The sequence below is a fragment of the Eulemur rufifrons genome, chromosome 8 (assembly GCF_041146395.1).
Source record: "Eulemur rufifrons isolate Redbay chromosome 8, OSU_ERuf_1, whole genome shotgun sequence".
Taxonomy (NCBI): domain Eukaryota; kingdom Metazoa; phylum Chordata; class Mammalia; order Primates; family Lemuridae; genus Eulemur; species Eulemur rufifrons.
The window spans coordinates 23,264,386-23,282,335 of NC_090990.1; the positions used below are offsets into that span (position 1 = coordinate 23,264,386).

The 17,950-nt window shown below is 50.8% G+C and overlaps 1 protein-coding gene across 1 annotated transcript in view; it reads right to left on the minus strand.

Annotated features, from left to right (window-relative positions):
- The window catches only part of CSMD2 (CUB and Sushi multiple domains 2), a 571,373-nt gene that overhangs the window by 273,940 nt on the left and 279,483 nt on the right, over positions 1 to 17,950 (minus strand). Inside the window, 2 exon segments of the mRNA XM_069477647.1 lie at positions 38 to 125; positions 5,317 to 5,394. Coding sequence (XP_069333748.1) covers positions 38 to 125; positions 5,317 to 5,394 — 166 coding nt within the window.

A 17,950-nucleotide genomic window follows, 5' to 3' on the forward strand; every position in this document is an offset into this window, starting at 1 on the left:
CCTTCTGGCAGTCAGAAAGTTCCCAAATAGATCTTACCTGAAATCCGAGCCTAGTCTTTTGCCCCTTTCGGGTATGCCAGGATCTGGACACATATTATGTCCTTGGGATACACCAACCTGAGTTACTACAAGGCAAAAAAACAGCACATACAGAGATGGGTAGTCACAGGAAGGCACCGCCGGGGCAATGTCTCAGGGCGGGGGGTGGAGGCAGAGACAGAACGAGGCCCTGTTTTGCTGGGGCTGTGTGGGGTTGCCGGGGTCTTCTGGCCTGGGGGTTCCTGAGTGTGCAAGGTGGGCAGCTGCTATTGACAAATCCCGCTGTGAGCAAAGTCATTCAGAGCACGTGGGTTCAGAGACAGGCCTCCAGCCCAACAACCACCCAGGTCCCTCATCCCACACCAGCGGCCAGAGGTGGCCTGTCCACAGCCCCTGGTGACTTCCCCACCCTGCGCTGCAGATCTGGGGGTGGAGAGTCTAGATGAGACGAGCCCCCCACCTCCAGCCCCAAATGGAGAAATGACTCAAAGAAAGTTAAATAAAAGGTGGATGCATGGTCAGAAACGGTAAAGAATGTAAGAGAAAGCTGCAGTCTGAGGTTCAAAGCAGGGACTTTAGCTCAGACATGGACCCTTTTTCTGAGACACCTCTTCCCACCAGACCCTTCTCAAGCCAGAGTAGGCAGTACCCAGAGCTCCCCCACCCAATGCCACCAGCCAAGGGCACTGAGTAGGCATGGCACCTTGAGACGGCAGGTGGCGTGATGCTCTGACACTTGCCAATGCCAAAGTCCAGTTTACAAAAACCATATGCACAGTTGTCTCAGCTAGAGGGGAAGCTTGGTCAGGGGGCGGCGGATATACACACGGTGGAGAGGGTGGGCGACCCTCCAGCCCCTGCCTGTTCATTGTTCACAGGATGTGCATAGTGATGAGGCTGGAACCCCTCACACCTCTGGGTTCCTGGCTTTGAGGACCAGGAGCTGGGGCCAAGCAGACAGCCTGGTCACAGGAGTTCCATTCAAAGACTCACCAATCCCACGATCCCAACGGCAACCTCTAGAGGAGGGATGACAGGGCACCTGGAACCACATTCCCTGAGTTTGCACATTTCCCGCCGGTCCCCTCAATGCCCCATGATGTGAGCAAAGCGCTCTGTTACCCACACGCCCACTCCCTCACATAGGTACACAAGCATTCATTGAGCACCTGCTGTGTACAAGGCTTTATTTGGATCCTATGAGAAATGCCAAGGAGAGTCAAATATGTCCACTGTCCTCAAGGAGCATCCAGTTGAGTGAAGATGTGAAACATGGAAGTAAACCGTGGAACCACATAGGGAGGGGTGGAAGGTGCACCTGCAGGGATGTTGAGGGGAGGACCAGCCTCACAGTGCTCGGGGAAGTGTGAAAGGCTGCCCGGAAGAGGTGGCATTTAATATGGACCTTCTGAAGTGGTAGGCTTTGGACACATGGCAATAGAGATGACAAAGGCAGACAGGCATGAGCGGTGAGCTGGAAACATGCAGACGGCACTAGGTCACCCTGTGGTCACCCTGTGTAGGCGGGAGGGTGAAGGGTGACGAGGAAGAGTAGAAGGTGAGATTCCAGAGATCAGACTTGGAAAAGGTTCCATTTGGACCCTGAAAACCACAGGGAGCCCCTGCAGAGTTCTGAGGGGCAGAAGGGTGTGGTGAGACCCCACTGCTCAGGGGTAGGCTGGTTACTGTGAGATGAGCTAGGAAGTTTTGTGACTGTCCAGGTTGAGGACAACAAGAGCCTGGCGATGGGGACAGACATGAGACAGTGGGAAGGACGTGGCAAAGGAGGAATCCCCGGGGCTCATGGAGGACCAGGGCATGAGTGCTGGGAGCAGGGGTTTCCAGGGCTAGGTACCCATGAGGACGCAGGGGGTGTGATGGAGGGAGGGAAGGCAGGGAGCCCCATTTTAGGCTCGCTGAGTCTGAAGCTCGTTGCTACAGCTGGAGGCCTGGTGCAGACCGTGTTCAAACCTCCAGGTAGCCCAGGGTATGGCTGGCCCCGGAACCTGGGGATTGGACAGACTGCACGCTTCAAGCTAGGCGCCAGGTATCCCCTTGGTTGTGTGCAGCGAATGCAAGGCCTTCTGGGTAGCTCCCTTTCTCCAACGGTCCACACTGCCATGTTAAAGCCAGTCACCCCACTGGAGGCCTGTTCCCTACTCCTCCCCATTCCTTCCCTTGCCAAGCCTCTCCCTGCAAAGCTTTCACATCCTAAACGTAACACAGTCACGGTTCCCACCAGTCCAGACACCTTCAGGCAGGGATAGTTGGATGTAGCACCACCCCCAAATCAGAGCAAGCTCCTGCCTCCTGGGAGCCCCACGTTTTGCAAGTACTGGAAGGAAGACGATAACCCTCTAGGGTTTCCTTCCAGGAAAAGCAGCGAGGAATCCTGAGCTGTACTTGCTGGTCTACCTGTTGGTAAGCCAGTCCCCCGTACAGCCTCACGGACATCTGTCCCTACTGCGGACTGCCCAGCTAAGGACCCGCCTTCTTTTTAGGTCCTCCCTACGTAACCCTCCCCATGGACCACACCCATCCCAAAGTCCCTGCCAACCGCCACCTGGGAACCACGTAGCCCCCTGTAGCACATGAAGAATATACAGCAGTTTCCTGCCCCCTTCTCTTGCCCTCTCATTTGGTAGTGACACCACCCCGGAAGCAGACAGAGCAGAAGGCTGCCCAGTGACGATGGGGCTGGACCAGAGAGGAGAGACCATGGCAAAGCCCACCCAGTGAGCCACAGCCCCCGACAGACAGAGCAGACCCTACTGCCTCCCCTCAAATCACCCAGCCCTCGAAGAGGATCAGGCACCATCCAGGAAGTCACAAACCCAGCGATGACGCAGCTCACACCTGGCCCAGTGCCCTCTTCCAGGGAGCACTGGGCAGGCGACTGCAGTCCCAGGAGGACCTTCAAGGTACCCCAGGAAACAAGCAAATTTCAATCTCAGCGAACAGTTTACTGTCTGAATTATGGAGGCAAGAGGTGTTCCCCCTTTCTTTCTGTAATTCCAGCCTTCACTGTCTATTAAAAACCAGCTGCTTGTATTTGCTGGTGGCTATTGAGGGACAAGAATGAAGGGTAATTCTTACCTGTCTTGGGAGGGGCACTATGGTGAGAAGAAGCCACAACATGGCCGGAAAGGCAATGCCTTCTACCCGAAGTGCAGGGCAACACAGACAGTGGGTGGCCAGAACCGGTGGCCAAGGGTCCATGTCCCCGTGGACTGCCTAGTAAAGGCAGGAAGCCGGGTCCACTCCTCCCCTGAAGCTCAGGACAGCTGTCCACAGGGGATTTGGGCGAACACAAAGGGCCAGACCCCTGCAGACATCTGGCTACCTGCCTCCGAGGCAGCTGAGTCACACACCCATCTTTTTCTGAGGAACTCTTAGAATGGAGACTGATATCTTCTCGGCAGAGAGGTATATGCCTTTTTGTGAAGCGTGTTTGCATTATTTCATTAGAACAGGGTTTCTTCATCTTTCTGAGAGAGTTCTAGGCATCTCTGAGTAATGAAAACCATGGACCCTCTCTCCAGGGAAGTGCACTAACAACATCACATGTGATTGTTCAGCTAGTTTATGGGCCTCCTGAAGTCCTCGGTCAGGAAGGCCATCTGAGATCCAACAGGGCCCATGGGAAGAAGGCAGGGCAGGGACGTGCATCCCCTTTTTACAGATGTGGACAGACACTGAGACATTAGCATCTGGGGGAACACAGCTACCTGAGGACACAACCGGGATATACACTTGGTCTCCCAAACCAGGGCCATTTCCTTAAGTTTGCCTGTGGCTGGCTCCGGGGCAAGCTCTGAAATTACACCAGTTCACCTGGTCTCCTGTGACTGCAGAGAGAGGAGCCTGAGGGCCAGGCTCACAGCTTGAGCCCTTGCTGCAGATTCCTGGCCGGCCCCAGGCTCTTCTAGCGCCCTGCCCCCTCCCAGAGCCCCTAGGTGAGCACCAAAGCAGGGCCAGGCTGCCCCCTGCCATCCAGCCCCCTCAGGGCGAGGGACCACCAGAGGTGCTTGTCCCCAGCCGAACCCAACCACTGGTGGCACCTGTCTCCATGCAAAGGGCTTGAAGGACCAGAGAAAATCTCCACACCCCGGTTCCACTCAGTCAGGGCCGGAGAACATATTGACCCCGCCCCAACCTTCTCCCACCACACACATCACAGAGCCTGGAACCACAACGCCGCTCTTGCCTGCCTCTCCTCAATACAGACTCCCAGCAGCTCAAGGAAAGTGAGTGTGTGGGACCAAGACGGAAGGACAGGGACGGGAGGGCCAGCAGGAGCAGGTGAGGCCCAGGAAGAATGGAGGGGCAGAGGGGAGGCAGGGAGGGTGGGAAGAGGGATGGAGGGGGAAGGAGGAAGAGGAGGAAGCGTGGAGGGGGAGAAGGCCTTGAGAGGCGGGGGGGGGGGGAGGGGGGGGACAAAGGGAGAGGAACCCAGAAGGTTGCTCTATTGTTTGGGGGACCAAGGAGAGCTCCTCACATTCCCTCAGAAAGAAAATGGAGGGTTTCTGGAAAAACCTCCTCTGCTTTCGAGCCCAGCTTTCTTGGGTACCTAGAATCTTCCTCAACCCTTCCTGCGCTCTAGCGCCAAAGCCTCTTAGCACAGGCTGTGATCAGGTGTTGCTGGGGCTGACACTCCAGACCATTCCCCAGCACTGGGCCTCTTTTAATCTTCCAAACACGGGAGCAGGAACATGTTCTCAAAGTCATCATCCTCCCTGTGCCCAAGCGGAGGCCGCAGCACTTCCCCACCGGCCCGAGAGCAGCCCCCAGTCCTCTCCTTGCCCAGGCAGGTCCAGGGATGCTCGGAGGCGGTTACTGGGCATTTCCCTCCCCCTGTTCCCAATCTGGCCTTGGGAGCTGGAATTGGAGCCCTGCAGCCTCCAAGATCCCTGCCTGAGATTATTGACTCCTAGAAGAGGAGCCAGAAGGACCATCTTAGCAGGTGGAAGTGATTCAAAAGGAAAAATAAAGAGAGAGAAATGTAGCAGTAATGGCTCCCTGGACTGCAGTTCGAATGGGAAGTGAGGGAGGAAGAGGATAAGGAGGGAAATGGGAGGAGGAGGAGGGGGCAAGAGACAGGCTCGGGGCTGCTCGCGGCACCGGGTCAGTGTGTCCATGCACAAAGCCCGGGAGGAGGGAAGCAGGGCCGAAGGGAAGTCATGCCAGCATCATCTGGCTTCCCCGCGGTCACAGCGCTGCGTGTGTCTGACCTTGAACAAGAGGCCCCCAGCAGGCGGGCCCTGGGCGGACACTTACACACAGATGTCTTCTGGCTGTTGTCTTTGCTGGGCATCAGCTTCACACCTCGAGACTTCAGCTCAATTTGCTTCTTGACTAGAGGGGAGACAAGAAGAAAAACAGTTTGAGCTGTTGTCGGTGACCAGGGATAGGGCTCCCTCTAGAGTGACCCCACATGGGACGTTCCATGGCAGGTCAAAGCCAGGAACTCCTCCGGGCTGGGATGTACCAAGAGCAGTGTTCAAATGCAGCAGGGTCTTAGACACCAAGGGAGAGCTGCTAGCAAGGCTGGCCCTCTGGGGGAGGCAGAAAAGGTGGTCTCCCACCTACTGGGTGTTGAGGGGCTCTGGGAGTCCCCCAGTGGCCTCTCACAGATGTCCCAGATTTCACTAGAACTACTCAGTTCAGGCTGTTCCCCAGCACACTGTTCACGGGCATCTACACATGAAGACCTGCAGCCCACCCTCTGCACGCTGCTCTCCTGCACGTTCTGCCTGGCTGAATTTCTGAGCGAGCTGTGGCAGATTGGACTATGGGCCCAAATCGTCACCACTGCACCCTTTGCAATGTGACTTTGTAGTTCCTCCCATTGTAGAGGTGGAGTATATTTTTCCATCCCTTGACTTTGGGTTTGGGCTGTGATTTGCCTTGGCCATTGGACATTTGGAGGCCTTGACATGTCCAAAGGCCTGAGAAGCACCTGCCAGATGAGGCGTGCCCTCTTGCATCCCTGCATCATTGCGAGACAACATGGCTGGTCCCAGGAGGATGAGACACACGTGGGGCAGGGTCAGCCTCGCTGAGCCCAGCCTCCATCAGCCGACCTACGCAGGCAGGGGACGCTGAGTCCTGGTGGTCACCGGGGGATGGCATCTGGCTCAGGTGGGTGCCTGATGGATTCAATCTGGCTTTGACCCTGTCACTAAGTCCATTCCTCAGCTCACCAGAACTTTGCCAAATAGCACTCAAAGGGTGCCAGAGCTAGAATGCCATGATTCCAAAGGCCATCCCTTTTACCTGTCACCCTCCTGTGGTCTGACTACTCCTGCTCCCCAAGGCATTCTCCTGGGCTCCAAGGGCTTCATCCAGTCTCTGGTTACATGCTTTGGTGCATCTGTCTGATCCCAGATCCCCGTGCCATCCTCCAGCCAGCCCCCGCCTGCCAACTTAGCCCTGCTCAGACTGCTGCCCAGCAGTGGTGACAGCAGCTGTGACCAGGCACTTCCTATGCGCCAGGCCCTGGGTGCTTTACGTGTTCTTTCCTTAACTCAGCATCCTTGATTCCGCTCTCTCACACCCACACACGATCCATCAGCAAATCCTTCCAAATATATCCCAGCTGCAACCACTTCTCACAACTTCCACGTCTGTCACCCTGGTCCAAGTCGCCGGCACCTCTCCCCCCATTGCCATGGTCTCCCATCTTCCACCCTTGCCCACACAGAGTCTGTTCTGAGCACCAGAGCCAGAGGAATCCTGTTAAAACGTAAGTCGATCCATATTACAGCTCTGCTCACGACTCTTCCGTGGCGACCCGTCTCTCCTAGAGTAAAAGCCAAAGTCTTTAAAACGGCTCGCAAGGACCAATCTGCTCTCCCCATGACCTCCCCGACCCTGTCTTCAACCTCAGTCACTCCTCTCCAGCCTCGTGGGTCCCCCGATGTGCCTGCAATATGCCAGGCATGCTGCTGCCGCAGTCTGCCAGCTCCCCAGCATGCTTCCCCCCAGACAGCAGTACGACTCGCTCCCTCTTCCCTTGAAGTGCTTGCGCAAACACCACTTCTTCACTGAGGCCGCCTCTGACCACTCCATTAAAACGACACCTCCAAACCCAGCTCTCTCTACCCTCTTCCCTACTTTATCCCCCCCAACTTTCTAATATACGATATCATTTGCCTAGTTATTTTTGTCACCCCACACTGCAATGTAAGCCCCTCAAAGGCAGAGATTTTTATTCATTGCTGTATCCTCACTGCCTAGAACGTGCTTGCTGGCGCCCAATACTCATTTCATTTGGTCCATATACTTTCAATGACTTTGACTGGTAGCTATTACACCTACTTGGTAGGTAACAGTATGGAGGTTCAAAGTGGTTTGGGTGCCTTGCTGTAGGTCACACAGCTGGGAAGCAGCTCTGTTCTCGCTGAACCTCAGCTTCTTTCCTTATGCCCTGCCCCAAAGCAATGCCAGGGGCATTGTCAACCTTCCCCAGGCTCTGCCCCCTCCTGAGCTCAGGCCCTGAGAGTTCAGGTATTTGCTCTGGACTTGAGGTAACTTGCCAATCCCCAATCCAAAGCCACAGCGATCAGATGTGCAAGGGAGCGGCTCCGGGTCCCCCACTCTGGCTAAGTTCCCCAAGGTGCTGTCCCCTGGTAAGCCACTGTCCATGCTGAATGCCTGATAAAATTCAGTTATTACCACAGACACAGCCTCCCCACATGCATTCAAACCCTTTTTACAAATGTGCATTACTATCCGTGTGTATCCAGCAGGAAAATTTCCAATGAACACTAACGTGGACCCATTATCAAAGAGAGGGCGTTAGTAGGGAAACATGCATTATTCAAGCCTAGCTAATACGGTGCGGCAGGGGGGGGAATCCCTCTGATTCGCCATCCCTAGGAGGACAGGAGCGGTCCCAGCACTGTGACAACAGCTCAAGCCTTCCCCTGATGGCCCAGCACTGGGACAGGGGTGGGTGAGGGGTCTCTACGAGCCAGTGCAGCCCATTCGAGGCCGGGTCTGTGGAGATGGCTCAGGGCACCTGGCCAAGTAGGAGGGGAGGTCAGAGTCATCCCTGTCCTCTTGTCTCAGGATCTGGTACCACTGGAGGAAGGGGATGAGGAAGGGGATGAGGAAGGGGACCTGAGCACCATGGAGCCCATTCCCAGGGCAAAGCTGCTTGGGTTTTCCTTGCAGCTGCTGATGGGGAGTTGTGAGATGCGGGTGGCTGCGAGGAGAGGCATCGCTACGAGGGAGCCCCCCTTCTCTCTTCTCCAGGTTGCATAGAGGAAGATGCTCCTCATCCTCCTCACAAGGCCCCAGAAGGAATCCTGATGTCTGTGTCCTCTCCACTCATCTCTCCCGGGGAAGGGCTATCTAACCTGACGGGTCACTGCTTAATATTCACCGGGCTGCTTTTAGTTGAGGATGATGTCATCATGCCTCCCGAGCTGGGACTAACTTTTCTTCCTCCTCTTTCATGTCCTGCTACTTCCCAAAGGATGCAGTTTGTCCAGGCGATGAGAACTGAATGAGACAGAACCAGAAAAGCTACAGGGGGCTCCTTAATGTGCACATGAACTTTGTGGCTGTCTCCTCCTTTGAGCTGGGTGTGAGAGGTTGCGTCACCCATGTTGCCTGTGACCACCACATGGTCATCAGATGCACGGATGGAGTCTTTGTCCTCATCGTGTTAGCCCAGGAACATGCATGGGCTGCAGCACTTTGGACAGGGATTCCTCATGCCAATAACATAATCTCTAAAAGATGAACACCTAGGTCTAGCTGGCCAGGGCCCACGCTCTGGGGACACAGACCCTGCATTTGGCCCACTCCTCGTGGTAGTGGATGAACGGGTCATGGAAGTTCCTTGGCTGACGGGTGAACCCTAGGCAAAATCCACATCACCAGGAATGTGAGCATTAAAAAAACACCTCCAGATGCTGGGGCCTCAGATCCTGAGCAATTCCAGGGAAGTGGTCACACCCTGAATTATACATAGTATTTTTTTTTTTTTTAACAGTCTGCCCAGGTGGGCGGTGAGTGATCAAGGAATATGAAGCACTGTGTGAAATCAGCCGCAAAATGAGCTCATTGAAGAGCTAGCTTGACAGACTGGGGCAGATTGGGGTGCGACACATCAGAGAACAAGGACAGGTCCCCTCTAGGCCTCTCGAGTGCACTACGGGCAGACTCAGTCAGAAAGGAAGGTCAAACCCAGCAGATGGACAAAACAGCAAGAACCTAGAGAAATTCTGATGTATTCACTCATGTTGTTTGCACATCTTTCTTGGAGCGCCCATTAGCCTTGTGCCAATACTGTTACACTGAAGCCCTGATCTCTAAAGAGAGGATTCTGCAGCTGTCAATACAGTGGAGATGAAATGGAGTCTGGAGTTCATGTGCACACACACACATCTACGTCTACAACAAGCTCACTCATAAGTACATATTCATGCACATGGAAACACACAGCTACAAATAACCACATATAAAATACAAGTCCCACACCTATACTGTCCATATATTTTTCACTGTACGTGAATGAAGTCAGGACTCCCAAGAGAAGAGTGCTGGCTCTAACTGGTTGATGGAAATCTTACTAGGTGCATTCATCTCCTCTGAATGATAATGACTACAGGAGATTGCCAGGCTGCTCCATTCATCCTTTATATTCTGGTTAATTACAAGACATTTCCCCGCTGTTGTAAAGGTTAGCGGGACACATGGTACACATTTAGCTAGAAGAATCTGGCAATACAAATGCCTCTCTAGTCTGCAGCGTGAGTTATTGGGCTGAGCTAGCGGGATACAAGGACCTGTTAGGGGAGGAGAGGGGAGAGGGAGGCCTGACCTGTCTCCAGTGCTCTGGGAGTCAAGAAGAGGATGGAATCTGCAGCTTCTTTTCATCCCAGTGGATTCAGACTTCCCTCCCTGGGGCTGAGCCCCTCTACTAACCTTGACCCCTCCCTTTGCCCTGCCACTTGGCTGTCCTGCTGGCTGGGCCATATTTTCCTCTACCCCTACACCCACTGCTTCACCAAATCCAATTTACTCCACCTTAGAAAATTTCTCCAATGCGTATCTTTCTTTCAATGTTCTAAGCCACTCTTGCATAAATGCATCCTTTTTTGCTTGGATTTTGTTTGTGGATTCATCTCCTCTGGCTCATCTTTTAAAAAGTTACAGGGGGTGATCTTTCGAAAACTGAAATCTGATGTCACCTTTGTCCTACTTGAAAAATTGCTGGGTATATGTCTTGCATTTTGCCCCTCCCTTGTTGCTGAGGGTCTGCTTTGCTGCTTGGTCTCCTACCCTGCAGAAATACTTTGATTACCCATAGTTCCTTGCCAGATGAGGCCAAGTCTGGCACACTGACTCCTCCCCTCACTCAGATTTATACCAGAGATGTAAAATCTGGTGCAGACGCCTAAGACCTAATGCTTCAAGGTGTAGACCTTCTAGCAGATGCTGTAGCCATTACTATGGAGCCAAACGGAAGAATGGTGATTTCTGAACAGAGCTGGGAAGGCTCGAAGTACCAAAAGATGATGAGTCTGTTGTAGGTCAATTGACTCACAAGATAAATATAAAACCAACAGTTGGCACCAGGCTTGACCAGGATGTTGCCAACACACAAATGAAGCAGCTGGGGTGGCACTACCAGTGTTACTGCCCTGGCATGCCCAGTCACCGTGAAAGGCTCAGTGAAGATCAGCAAATGCGTTAATCCAGTGGAAACCAGGAAAGGTGAGATGTTGCATGTTGATGCTGTAATTACTGAACTTAAGAAGCAGCCTAAACCTGTGACAACTCCCGAAGAGATTGTTCAGTTTGCCACAATGTCTGCAAACGGAGACAGAGAAATCAGCAATATCATTTCTGATGTAATCACAAAGGTTGAAGGTGTCGTCCCAGTGAAGGACAGAAAAACACTGAATGAATTAGAAATTGAAGGTACAAAGATTGGCCGAGATTACATTTCTCCCTACTTGAATAACATATCAAAAGTTCAGAAAGGTGAATTCTGGGACGTGTAGGATTTCCAGTGTCCAGTCCATTGTGCCCAATGGCCACTGAAATAGGACAAAAGCTCCAGGTTTTGATGCCATAGAAAGAACCAACAAAGCTACTGCTACTGAGAGTATGGTGTTTGGAAAAGAAAGCTTGACACTACATCCTGAAGATGTTCAGCTTCATGACTTAGGAAAAGTTGGAGAGGTCATTGTGACCAAAGATGATGCCACGTTATTGCAGGGAAAATGTGACAAAACTCAAACTGAGAAACATATGCAAGCAATCATTGAGCAGTTAGATATTGCTATTAGTGTCTTTGAGAAAGGAAAACTATGAACAGCTAGCAAAACTTCAGCTACACTGACGATCCATGGGAAAAGTGATGTGGAAGGAAATGAAAAGAAACAGTATTCAGACACACTGAATACTAGAGGAATTGGTGTTGAAAAAGATATCATCTGGGTGCTTTGCTTTGGTGCATTTCATCCCTTGATTCACTGCTCCAGCTAATGAAGAGTAAAAAAATTACTATAGAAATAATTAAAAGAACACTCAGAATCCTAGCAATAACCATTGCTAAGAATGCAGGTTGTTGAAGGATCACCAATAGTTGAGAAAATTATGCAAAGCTCCTCAGAAGGTGGTTACGCATCATGCTTGGAGATCCTTCGAATATGGTGGAAAAAATAACGATTGACTCAACTGAGGTTGTAAGAACTGCTTTGCTGGATGCTGCTGCTGTGGCTTCTCAGTTAACCACAGCAGAACCGGTAGTCACTGGAATTCCTGGAGAAGAGAAGGGCCGGAACAGTAGATGGGAGGCGGTGTTGGGGGTGGCATGTTCTAATTCCTGGGATGGTGCTTTGCCATTATTAGTGAGCCAGGCACAGCTCTTCACTAATAACTTCAGCGAATTCAGCTGGACAAAATGAGTAGAGGAAAGACATTTAAGGGAATCACTGTAACCATCGGTCATTGTTCAGTTGTCTATCCATGCAATGCTGTTCTCTCTACCTGGAATATTCTTTCCTGCGTTTCTCTGCCTGGCTGCCTTTTATTGGTTTGGTAGCCAGGGCCTCCCTATGGCTGTCTCTACCTCTCTCAGGTAGCAGTCATTGTCCTCCTCAAGACTTCACTCAGACCACACTGAAACCCTTGTCACCCTGCAACGTCACGTCCTGTACACCAGCTACTGCCTCATGAGCTCACATGACTACATCCTGTGACTGACACGGAGCTAGGCACACAGAAAGTTCCTAGGAACAGTTTGATGACCAAATGGATGCCTGACTGTCATAAGAATGTGTGCTGTACGTTCATTTCCTGGCAAAGGAGTGGATGACACGTGAACCCTGGTGAGGTGACGAGGGTCGTGTTTTATGTTCATGCATTGGTAACAGGCTCACTCGTGACTGAACTCAGCAGCTTGACTTTGTGGGCACCTGGCCCTGGGCGCCCTCACCAGGTAGCAACAACCCTGCAATTTTTGCAGAGCCCTCAGAGGCCCAGAACCTGGGAATGAGGCTGAGAAGAGTTTGGCAGCTCAGCAGGCCAACTAGAACAGGACAAAAGAGTCACAGTGTGGACCACAGGATGCCTGAGGCACTTCCATTTTTGCCTGCGAATGCAGGTAAGTCACAAGCAAGAATCCAAGACATTCACCTATAAAACAGACACTTCAGCTGTAACTATAAAAAGCCTCAAGCATCTCAGTAAATGCAAAGTGTTTTCAAACGAGTAAGTTTATTCCGCAGAATAAACTCAGTGCAGGACTTCTAGAAGGCAGAGGAGCCAGTGGTTTTCACCATGGAATATCTTCCATCTCTCGGGCACCAGGGCTGGCTTGACAAGAAAGGCAGTGAGAGGAACAGCGGGGCCAGGCTGGGATGTGGCTGTTGGGAGGGACAGGTACCAGAAGATGATCACAAGGTCAGAGTGGGAGGCAAAGGGCAGGTGTCTGAGGAGGAGACAGAGGTGCCAGCTCTTTCTCTCACTGTACGTGTTTTACCGTAAACAGTGAGTCAAGGCGATTGGTGGGGAATGCGGGTTGAGGGTTCCGCTTTCTGAGCACCCACCATGTGCCAGGTATTTTACCAGGGTCTCCTTCCATTTCCAATAGCCCCATGGGGTTAATAACAGTCTCTCTCTCCAGATGAGGCGGTAATAGTTCATGCCCTGTCTTCCCTGCCAGGGAAGCCCCCCCTCCAGTTGTGATTACCTTATTGGCCACTGGGTGCATTAAGAAAGGCTCTTCCCACCATCATTCCTTGTAGACTTGGAAAAAAAACCCAGGAGAGCAATTAACACCCTGAAAAGGACTGGAAACATTCCCCACCTGGAGGCGGAAGGACTGATTACACCACCTCGATGGGCCTCCCACAACTGAAAGGAACCTTAAGGATCTCTTAAAGTCCTGTGGTTGCCGAACACTTTAGCTACAGGAACTTCCCATTTTAACAAACTCGTAAGTAAATACCCACTACACAAAATACTGTAGATCAAAGAGAAACTGCTCTGGCTGAAGTGGGAGTGGAAACCTGGAGTCCCATCTACTCAGCCCTTATCAAACCAGCTGCTGGGAGACCCCCTTAGTCTCCAGGGAACCCACTTTGCAAATCACTGTTTTGGCCCCATCCCCTCATGTTTATAGATGGGGAAGGGAATGGTGGTCTCCCATCTCTACCTTCAGCCCAGAGCTTTCTTCTCTGAGGTATAGGCCCACAGAACAACTCCTGAAACCCCAATACTACCTAAGAATCAATGTGTCCCATGCAAAATTCATCCCCCATCTGTCTCTTCCCCAGACCACCTTGGCTAATAGCATCATATTTTTTTACCCGCTTAAGCTAGAAACCTAAGATTCATCCCTGACTCCTTCACCTTCACGCCCCTGCAAATCTAACTAGTCATGAGTCCAACGCAGTTTACCAGGGATTCTCTCTCTGGTCTGTCTCTTCCTGTCTATCTCCACTCCTGCTTAAACTTTGGCCCCGTCCTCTAATTCCCCAAGACTCTTAACTATCCTCCCAATTTTGATTCTAAAGCAAAGATCTTCCCAAAATGAAAATGTGACCCTGTCTCCCCTCTTGCTGAAAATTTGCTATCACCTCTTATCTATGACCGATGGGATCAAGCCCAGCTTTACCAAGGCTTTTAGCAACCTCGCCCTCCGGACTCAAGACCCACTGCCCCTCTAGCTGGCAGGCTTGCCTTGAGGTTGGCAAACTGTTTCTGCAAAGGGCCTGGGAGTAAGTATATTGGGCCCATGGGCCACCAATCTCATTTGTAACTGATCAACTGTGCCCTGGTAGTGCTAAATCAGCCACAGACAAAGTGTCAATGAATGAGCATAACTGTGTCCCAATAAACCTCTATTTATGGACACTGAAATTTGAATTTCATACAATTTTCATGTGTCATGAAATATTACTCTTCTTTCAATTTTTTTCTTCAACTGTTTAGAAATGTAAAACCCATTCTTTGCTGGAGGGTGGTACCAAAACAAGTGCAGGGCTGGATTTGGCCTGCGACCCCTGCTTTAGACACGTGGTAAATTTATGGTTCCTTAGATTTAGCAGTTTAACACTTTCTTGCCTTCGCTCTACCTAGAACGCTTCTTCCTACTGCCAACTGGCACATTTTTGAGACCCACATTTAAGTCACTGCCTCTTTTTTTTTTTTTTTGGTTTTCCTTAAGTCCCTCCAGCAAAACAAATTGCCCTTTTATCTCCAGCCTTGGAACTCTTAATCAGGCCTCAATTATAGCTCTCACCATGCTGTACAGAGTTATAGATTGATGTCTGTGCCTCTCTTTAGCCTGTTCTCCTTGAGAGCAGAGATGGGCCTAGTGGTGTTCATCTTTCTATGCTATCACATAGTAATGTCACACTGAAAATGCTTATTAAATTGAACCCAAGTGCCCACCTTCCAACAGCCTGTTGCAGCAAAGATCGACTAGATCTCAGATCTTCTGGTACCCTGTGGTATTAGTTAAAATCGTGTCTGGCCACGAACCCCCCTAAATTCTGATTGGACTGAAATGAGAATGGAATGTGCTGTGTTGTAAGTTATCTTTTATTTAAAATTTACTTTTTGTTTCCCTGGGAAAAAATATCTGTCAATACAATTAGGGATCGGTAATCATTAGCTCTGAAGTGCCATTTGTCACTTGAGACTCTAATGCCATAAAGCTGAGTGTGGGTGGAACTGAGCCCATGTTGGTGAGTCTTCCCCGGCCCTTCCAGGTCCATTCCTCAAACTCCTCTGCCCTGCTCTGGGCCTCGGGAGGCTGACCGCTGTGGACAGCTGGAGAGCAAGAGAGAACAGTGGCAATGCCAGTCAGCATCCCAGGGCACAGAGCAGGACAGAGCAGGGCCTCCGTTCCCTTGCGCCTGGCTTCCTGTTGGGTTTGCAGATGGGAAGTGCAGCAGATGGCAGGGAGGGAGTGACAGGCTACTGATTCCGTGGCCCCCTCCTCCTGCACTGGCTACTGGTGCCTGTGGCCACCTCTTCCTGCACTGGCTACAGATGCCCTGGCAACAGCTTCCCAGGCCTGCCAAGAGGTCCCTTTTTCATGGCTCCAGCTCTTGCCACCCCCCTCCCTGGCCCCTTCATGTGCCCAGGGGTAGGAGAGCCCATCCCACCGTTTAGTTCTGGGGACCTCACCATCGCTGTTGCAGCACACCTTCTGCCTCCTGCCGAACCCCTGACTGAAATCTATCTCTGCCGCTGTTTTGGACTGTATTTGTAACAGCAAAACCTAGATTGGTCTTAGTGGTTCCAAAGTTTTCATTCCTTTAGAGTAGTGGTTCTCAACCAGCAGTGCTTTTGCACATGAGGGACATTTGGTAATGTCTGGAGACTTTTTTGGTTGTCGTGACTGTGTGTGTGTAGGAGGGCAGTGCTACTGGCTACTGGTCCCTGTATTCCCCTCCTCCTGTACTGCATCTAGCAGTGGGTAGAGGACAAGGACACTGCTGACCGTTCCACAATGGCCGGAACAGTCCCCCACAACACAATTATCCAGAGTGACTACTATGTCAATAGTGCTGAGGTTGAGGAACCTTGCTTTGTAGAGTCATCAACTGAGTTACTGAATAATCATTGCGTATCCTTGCACTATGCACTGTTGATCTGCAAAACCCTGGAAAAAGCAGGTCTCAGAGGAGACTCATTTACTGACACAATCACAGTAATTACACATGCCAGACCCAAATGAACACTGCTGGGGTTCAAATTCTGACTCCAGCACACCATGAATGAGACCTTGAGCCAGCTACGGACCCTTTCTGTGGCTGCCTTTCCTCATCTGTAAAATGGGCCTAATAATAGAACCTATTTTATACAATTGCTGTTAGGATTGAACGAAGTGAAAAATGCCAAGTGCCTGAAACCTCTAAACACCTCTAAACCTCTAAACTCTCCTTAAACACTGAAACACACTAATATGCAAAACTCCGTTCTGGGCTGTGCTAAGGGGGCTGGAGAGAGGAGGAGACAGGGTGTGTTTTCAAGACATTGGCAACTAAAACAGTGTTTTTCAGATTGTTCGATGTTCCCTGCTACACACTTGTGAAATTAATCTAGAGGTTGCAACTAGCATTAAAACACTCGAAAGAAATTTTCAGGGTACATCACACTTAGTAAGGGTAAATACCACTTGGTGACATTTTCCTTTTAGTTTCGTAGATGTACATGTGTACTGGGTTGTGATTAATGTTTTTTCTACGGTGGGGTGAGATTAACAAAACAAAGTTTAAAAGCTACTGGTTAAATAGGAAAGGGAAGATACACAAAGCACCGTAAGAGGAGCCCCTGTGATTCTGCAGAACTCACAGAAGCCTGTGTATGAGTTTGAGCTTCACCACTCACAGGCTGTGTGATCTTGGGCTAGCTATACAACTTCTCTGAGCCTCAGCTTCCTCAGCTGAAAAAAAATGGGAATAAAAGCACACACATCATCGCATGGTGGGGAGGGGGGGCCTGGTGCGCTGTAGGTGTGCAGCCCATCAAACCTTAACCAATCACAATGACACATGGGCCCTCAGTAACTTAAAATATTAGAAACACTTGGCACTTATTTAACCAGATACAATTATAACATCCTTCTTTGCTTTTCTATTCTGGAAAACACAGTAGAAAGGTTCAGACAGCTGGTCCACTCACACAGAGGCGCAGCCTCAGCAGTGGAAAAATGTCTCCAGGAAAGCTGTCAGGGTGAGGCTTTGTTAAACCAGTCAGACCAAGTTGGCTTCCTGTTTACTTTTTAAATATGTCATATGTGTCCTGCTGCCAGGGCTAAGTAAATGAGGCTGTTCATAAAAGGTTCCAATTTTGAAGGTAATGCTTCTGCTTCCAGTTTCTAGCCAGAAAGCTTGGCCCCGCGGGCCTCGTGGAGAGGGCTCCGCTCGGCCCTGAGCCACTTCCAGGGTGGGCTAGCAGACGCTTGGCCTCTGAGGCCCAGGGCTTCATATTGGGACTTATACTTAATAAGTGTGCAATGTAAGTTTGCTGCCGAATCTATTAAAACCAACATCCATTTGGGAGTGGTAATAGTTACGGACTTGATGAGCATGTTATGAGGCCAACCCTGGGTGTTTATCTCTATAAATTTTGAGTACTTGAAATAAACTCAGTGTTGAAAAGGAATGTTCCATCCGCTGGAATTTTGATCTCCTCTGGCTGCAGAGAGCGCTCGCTTCTGGGTTGACCCATTCCTTTTATAGGTGGCTCTTGGGGTTAGGAAATTCTTCATTACTGCAGCAGAAATCTGCTTACCTGCAATTTCTACCTGCCATTCCTGGTCTGATCTCTTGCCACTAGACAGCTCTTCGCAGATTTGAGCATCAAAGCTACCACGCTCCCTAAAGTGATATTGCCTGTGTTTGTAATATACTCGTGTTCTAGACAAAAT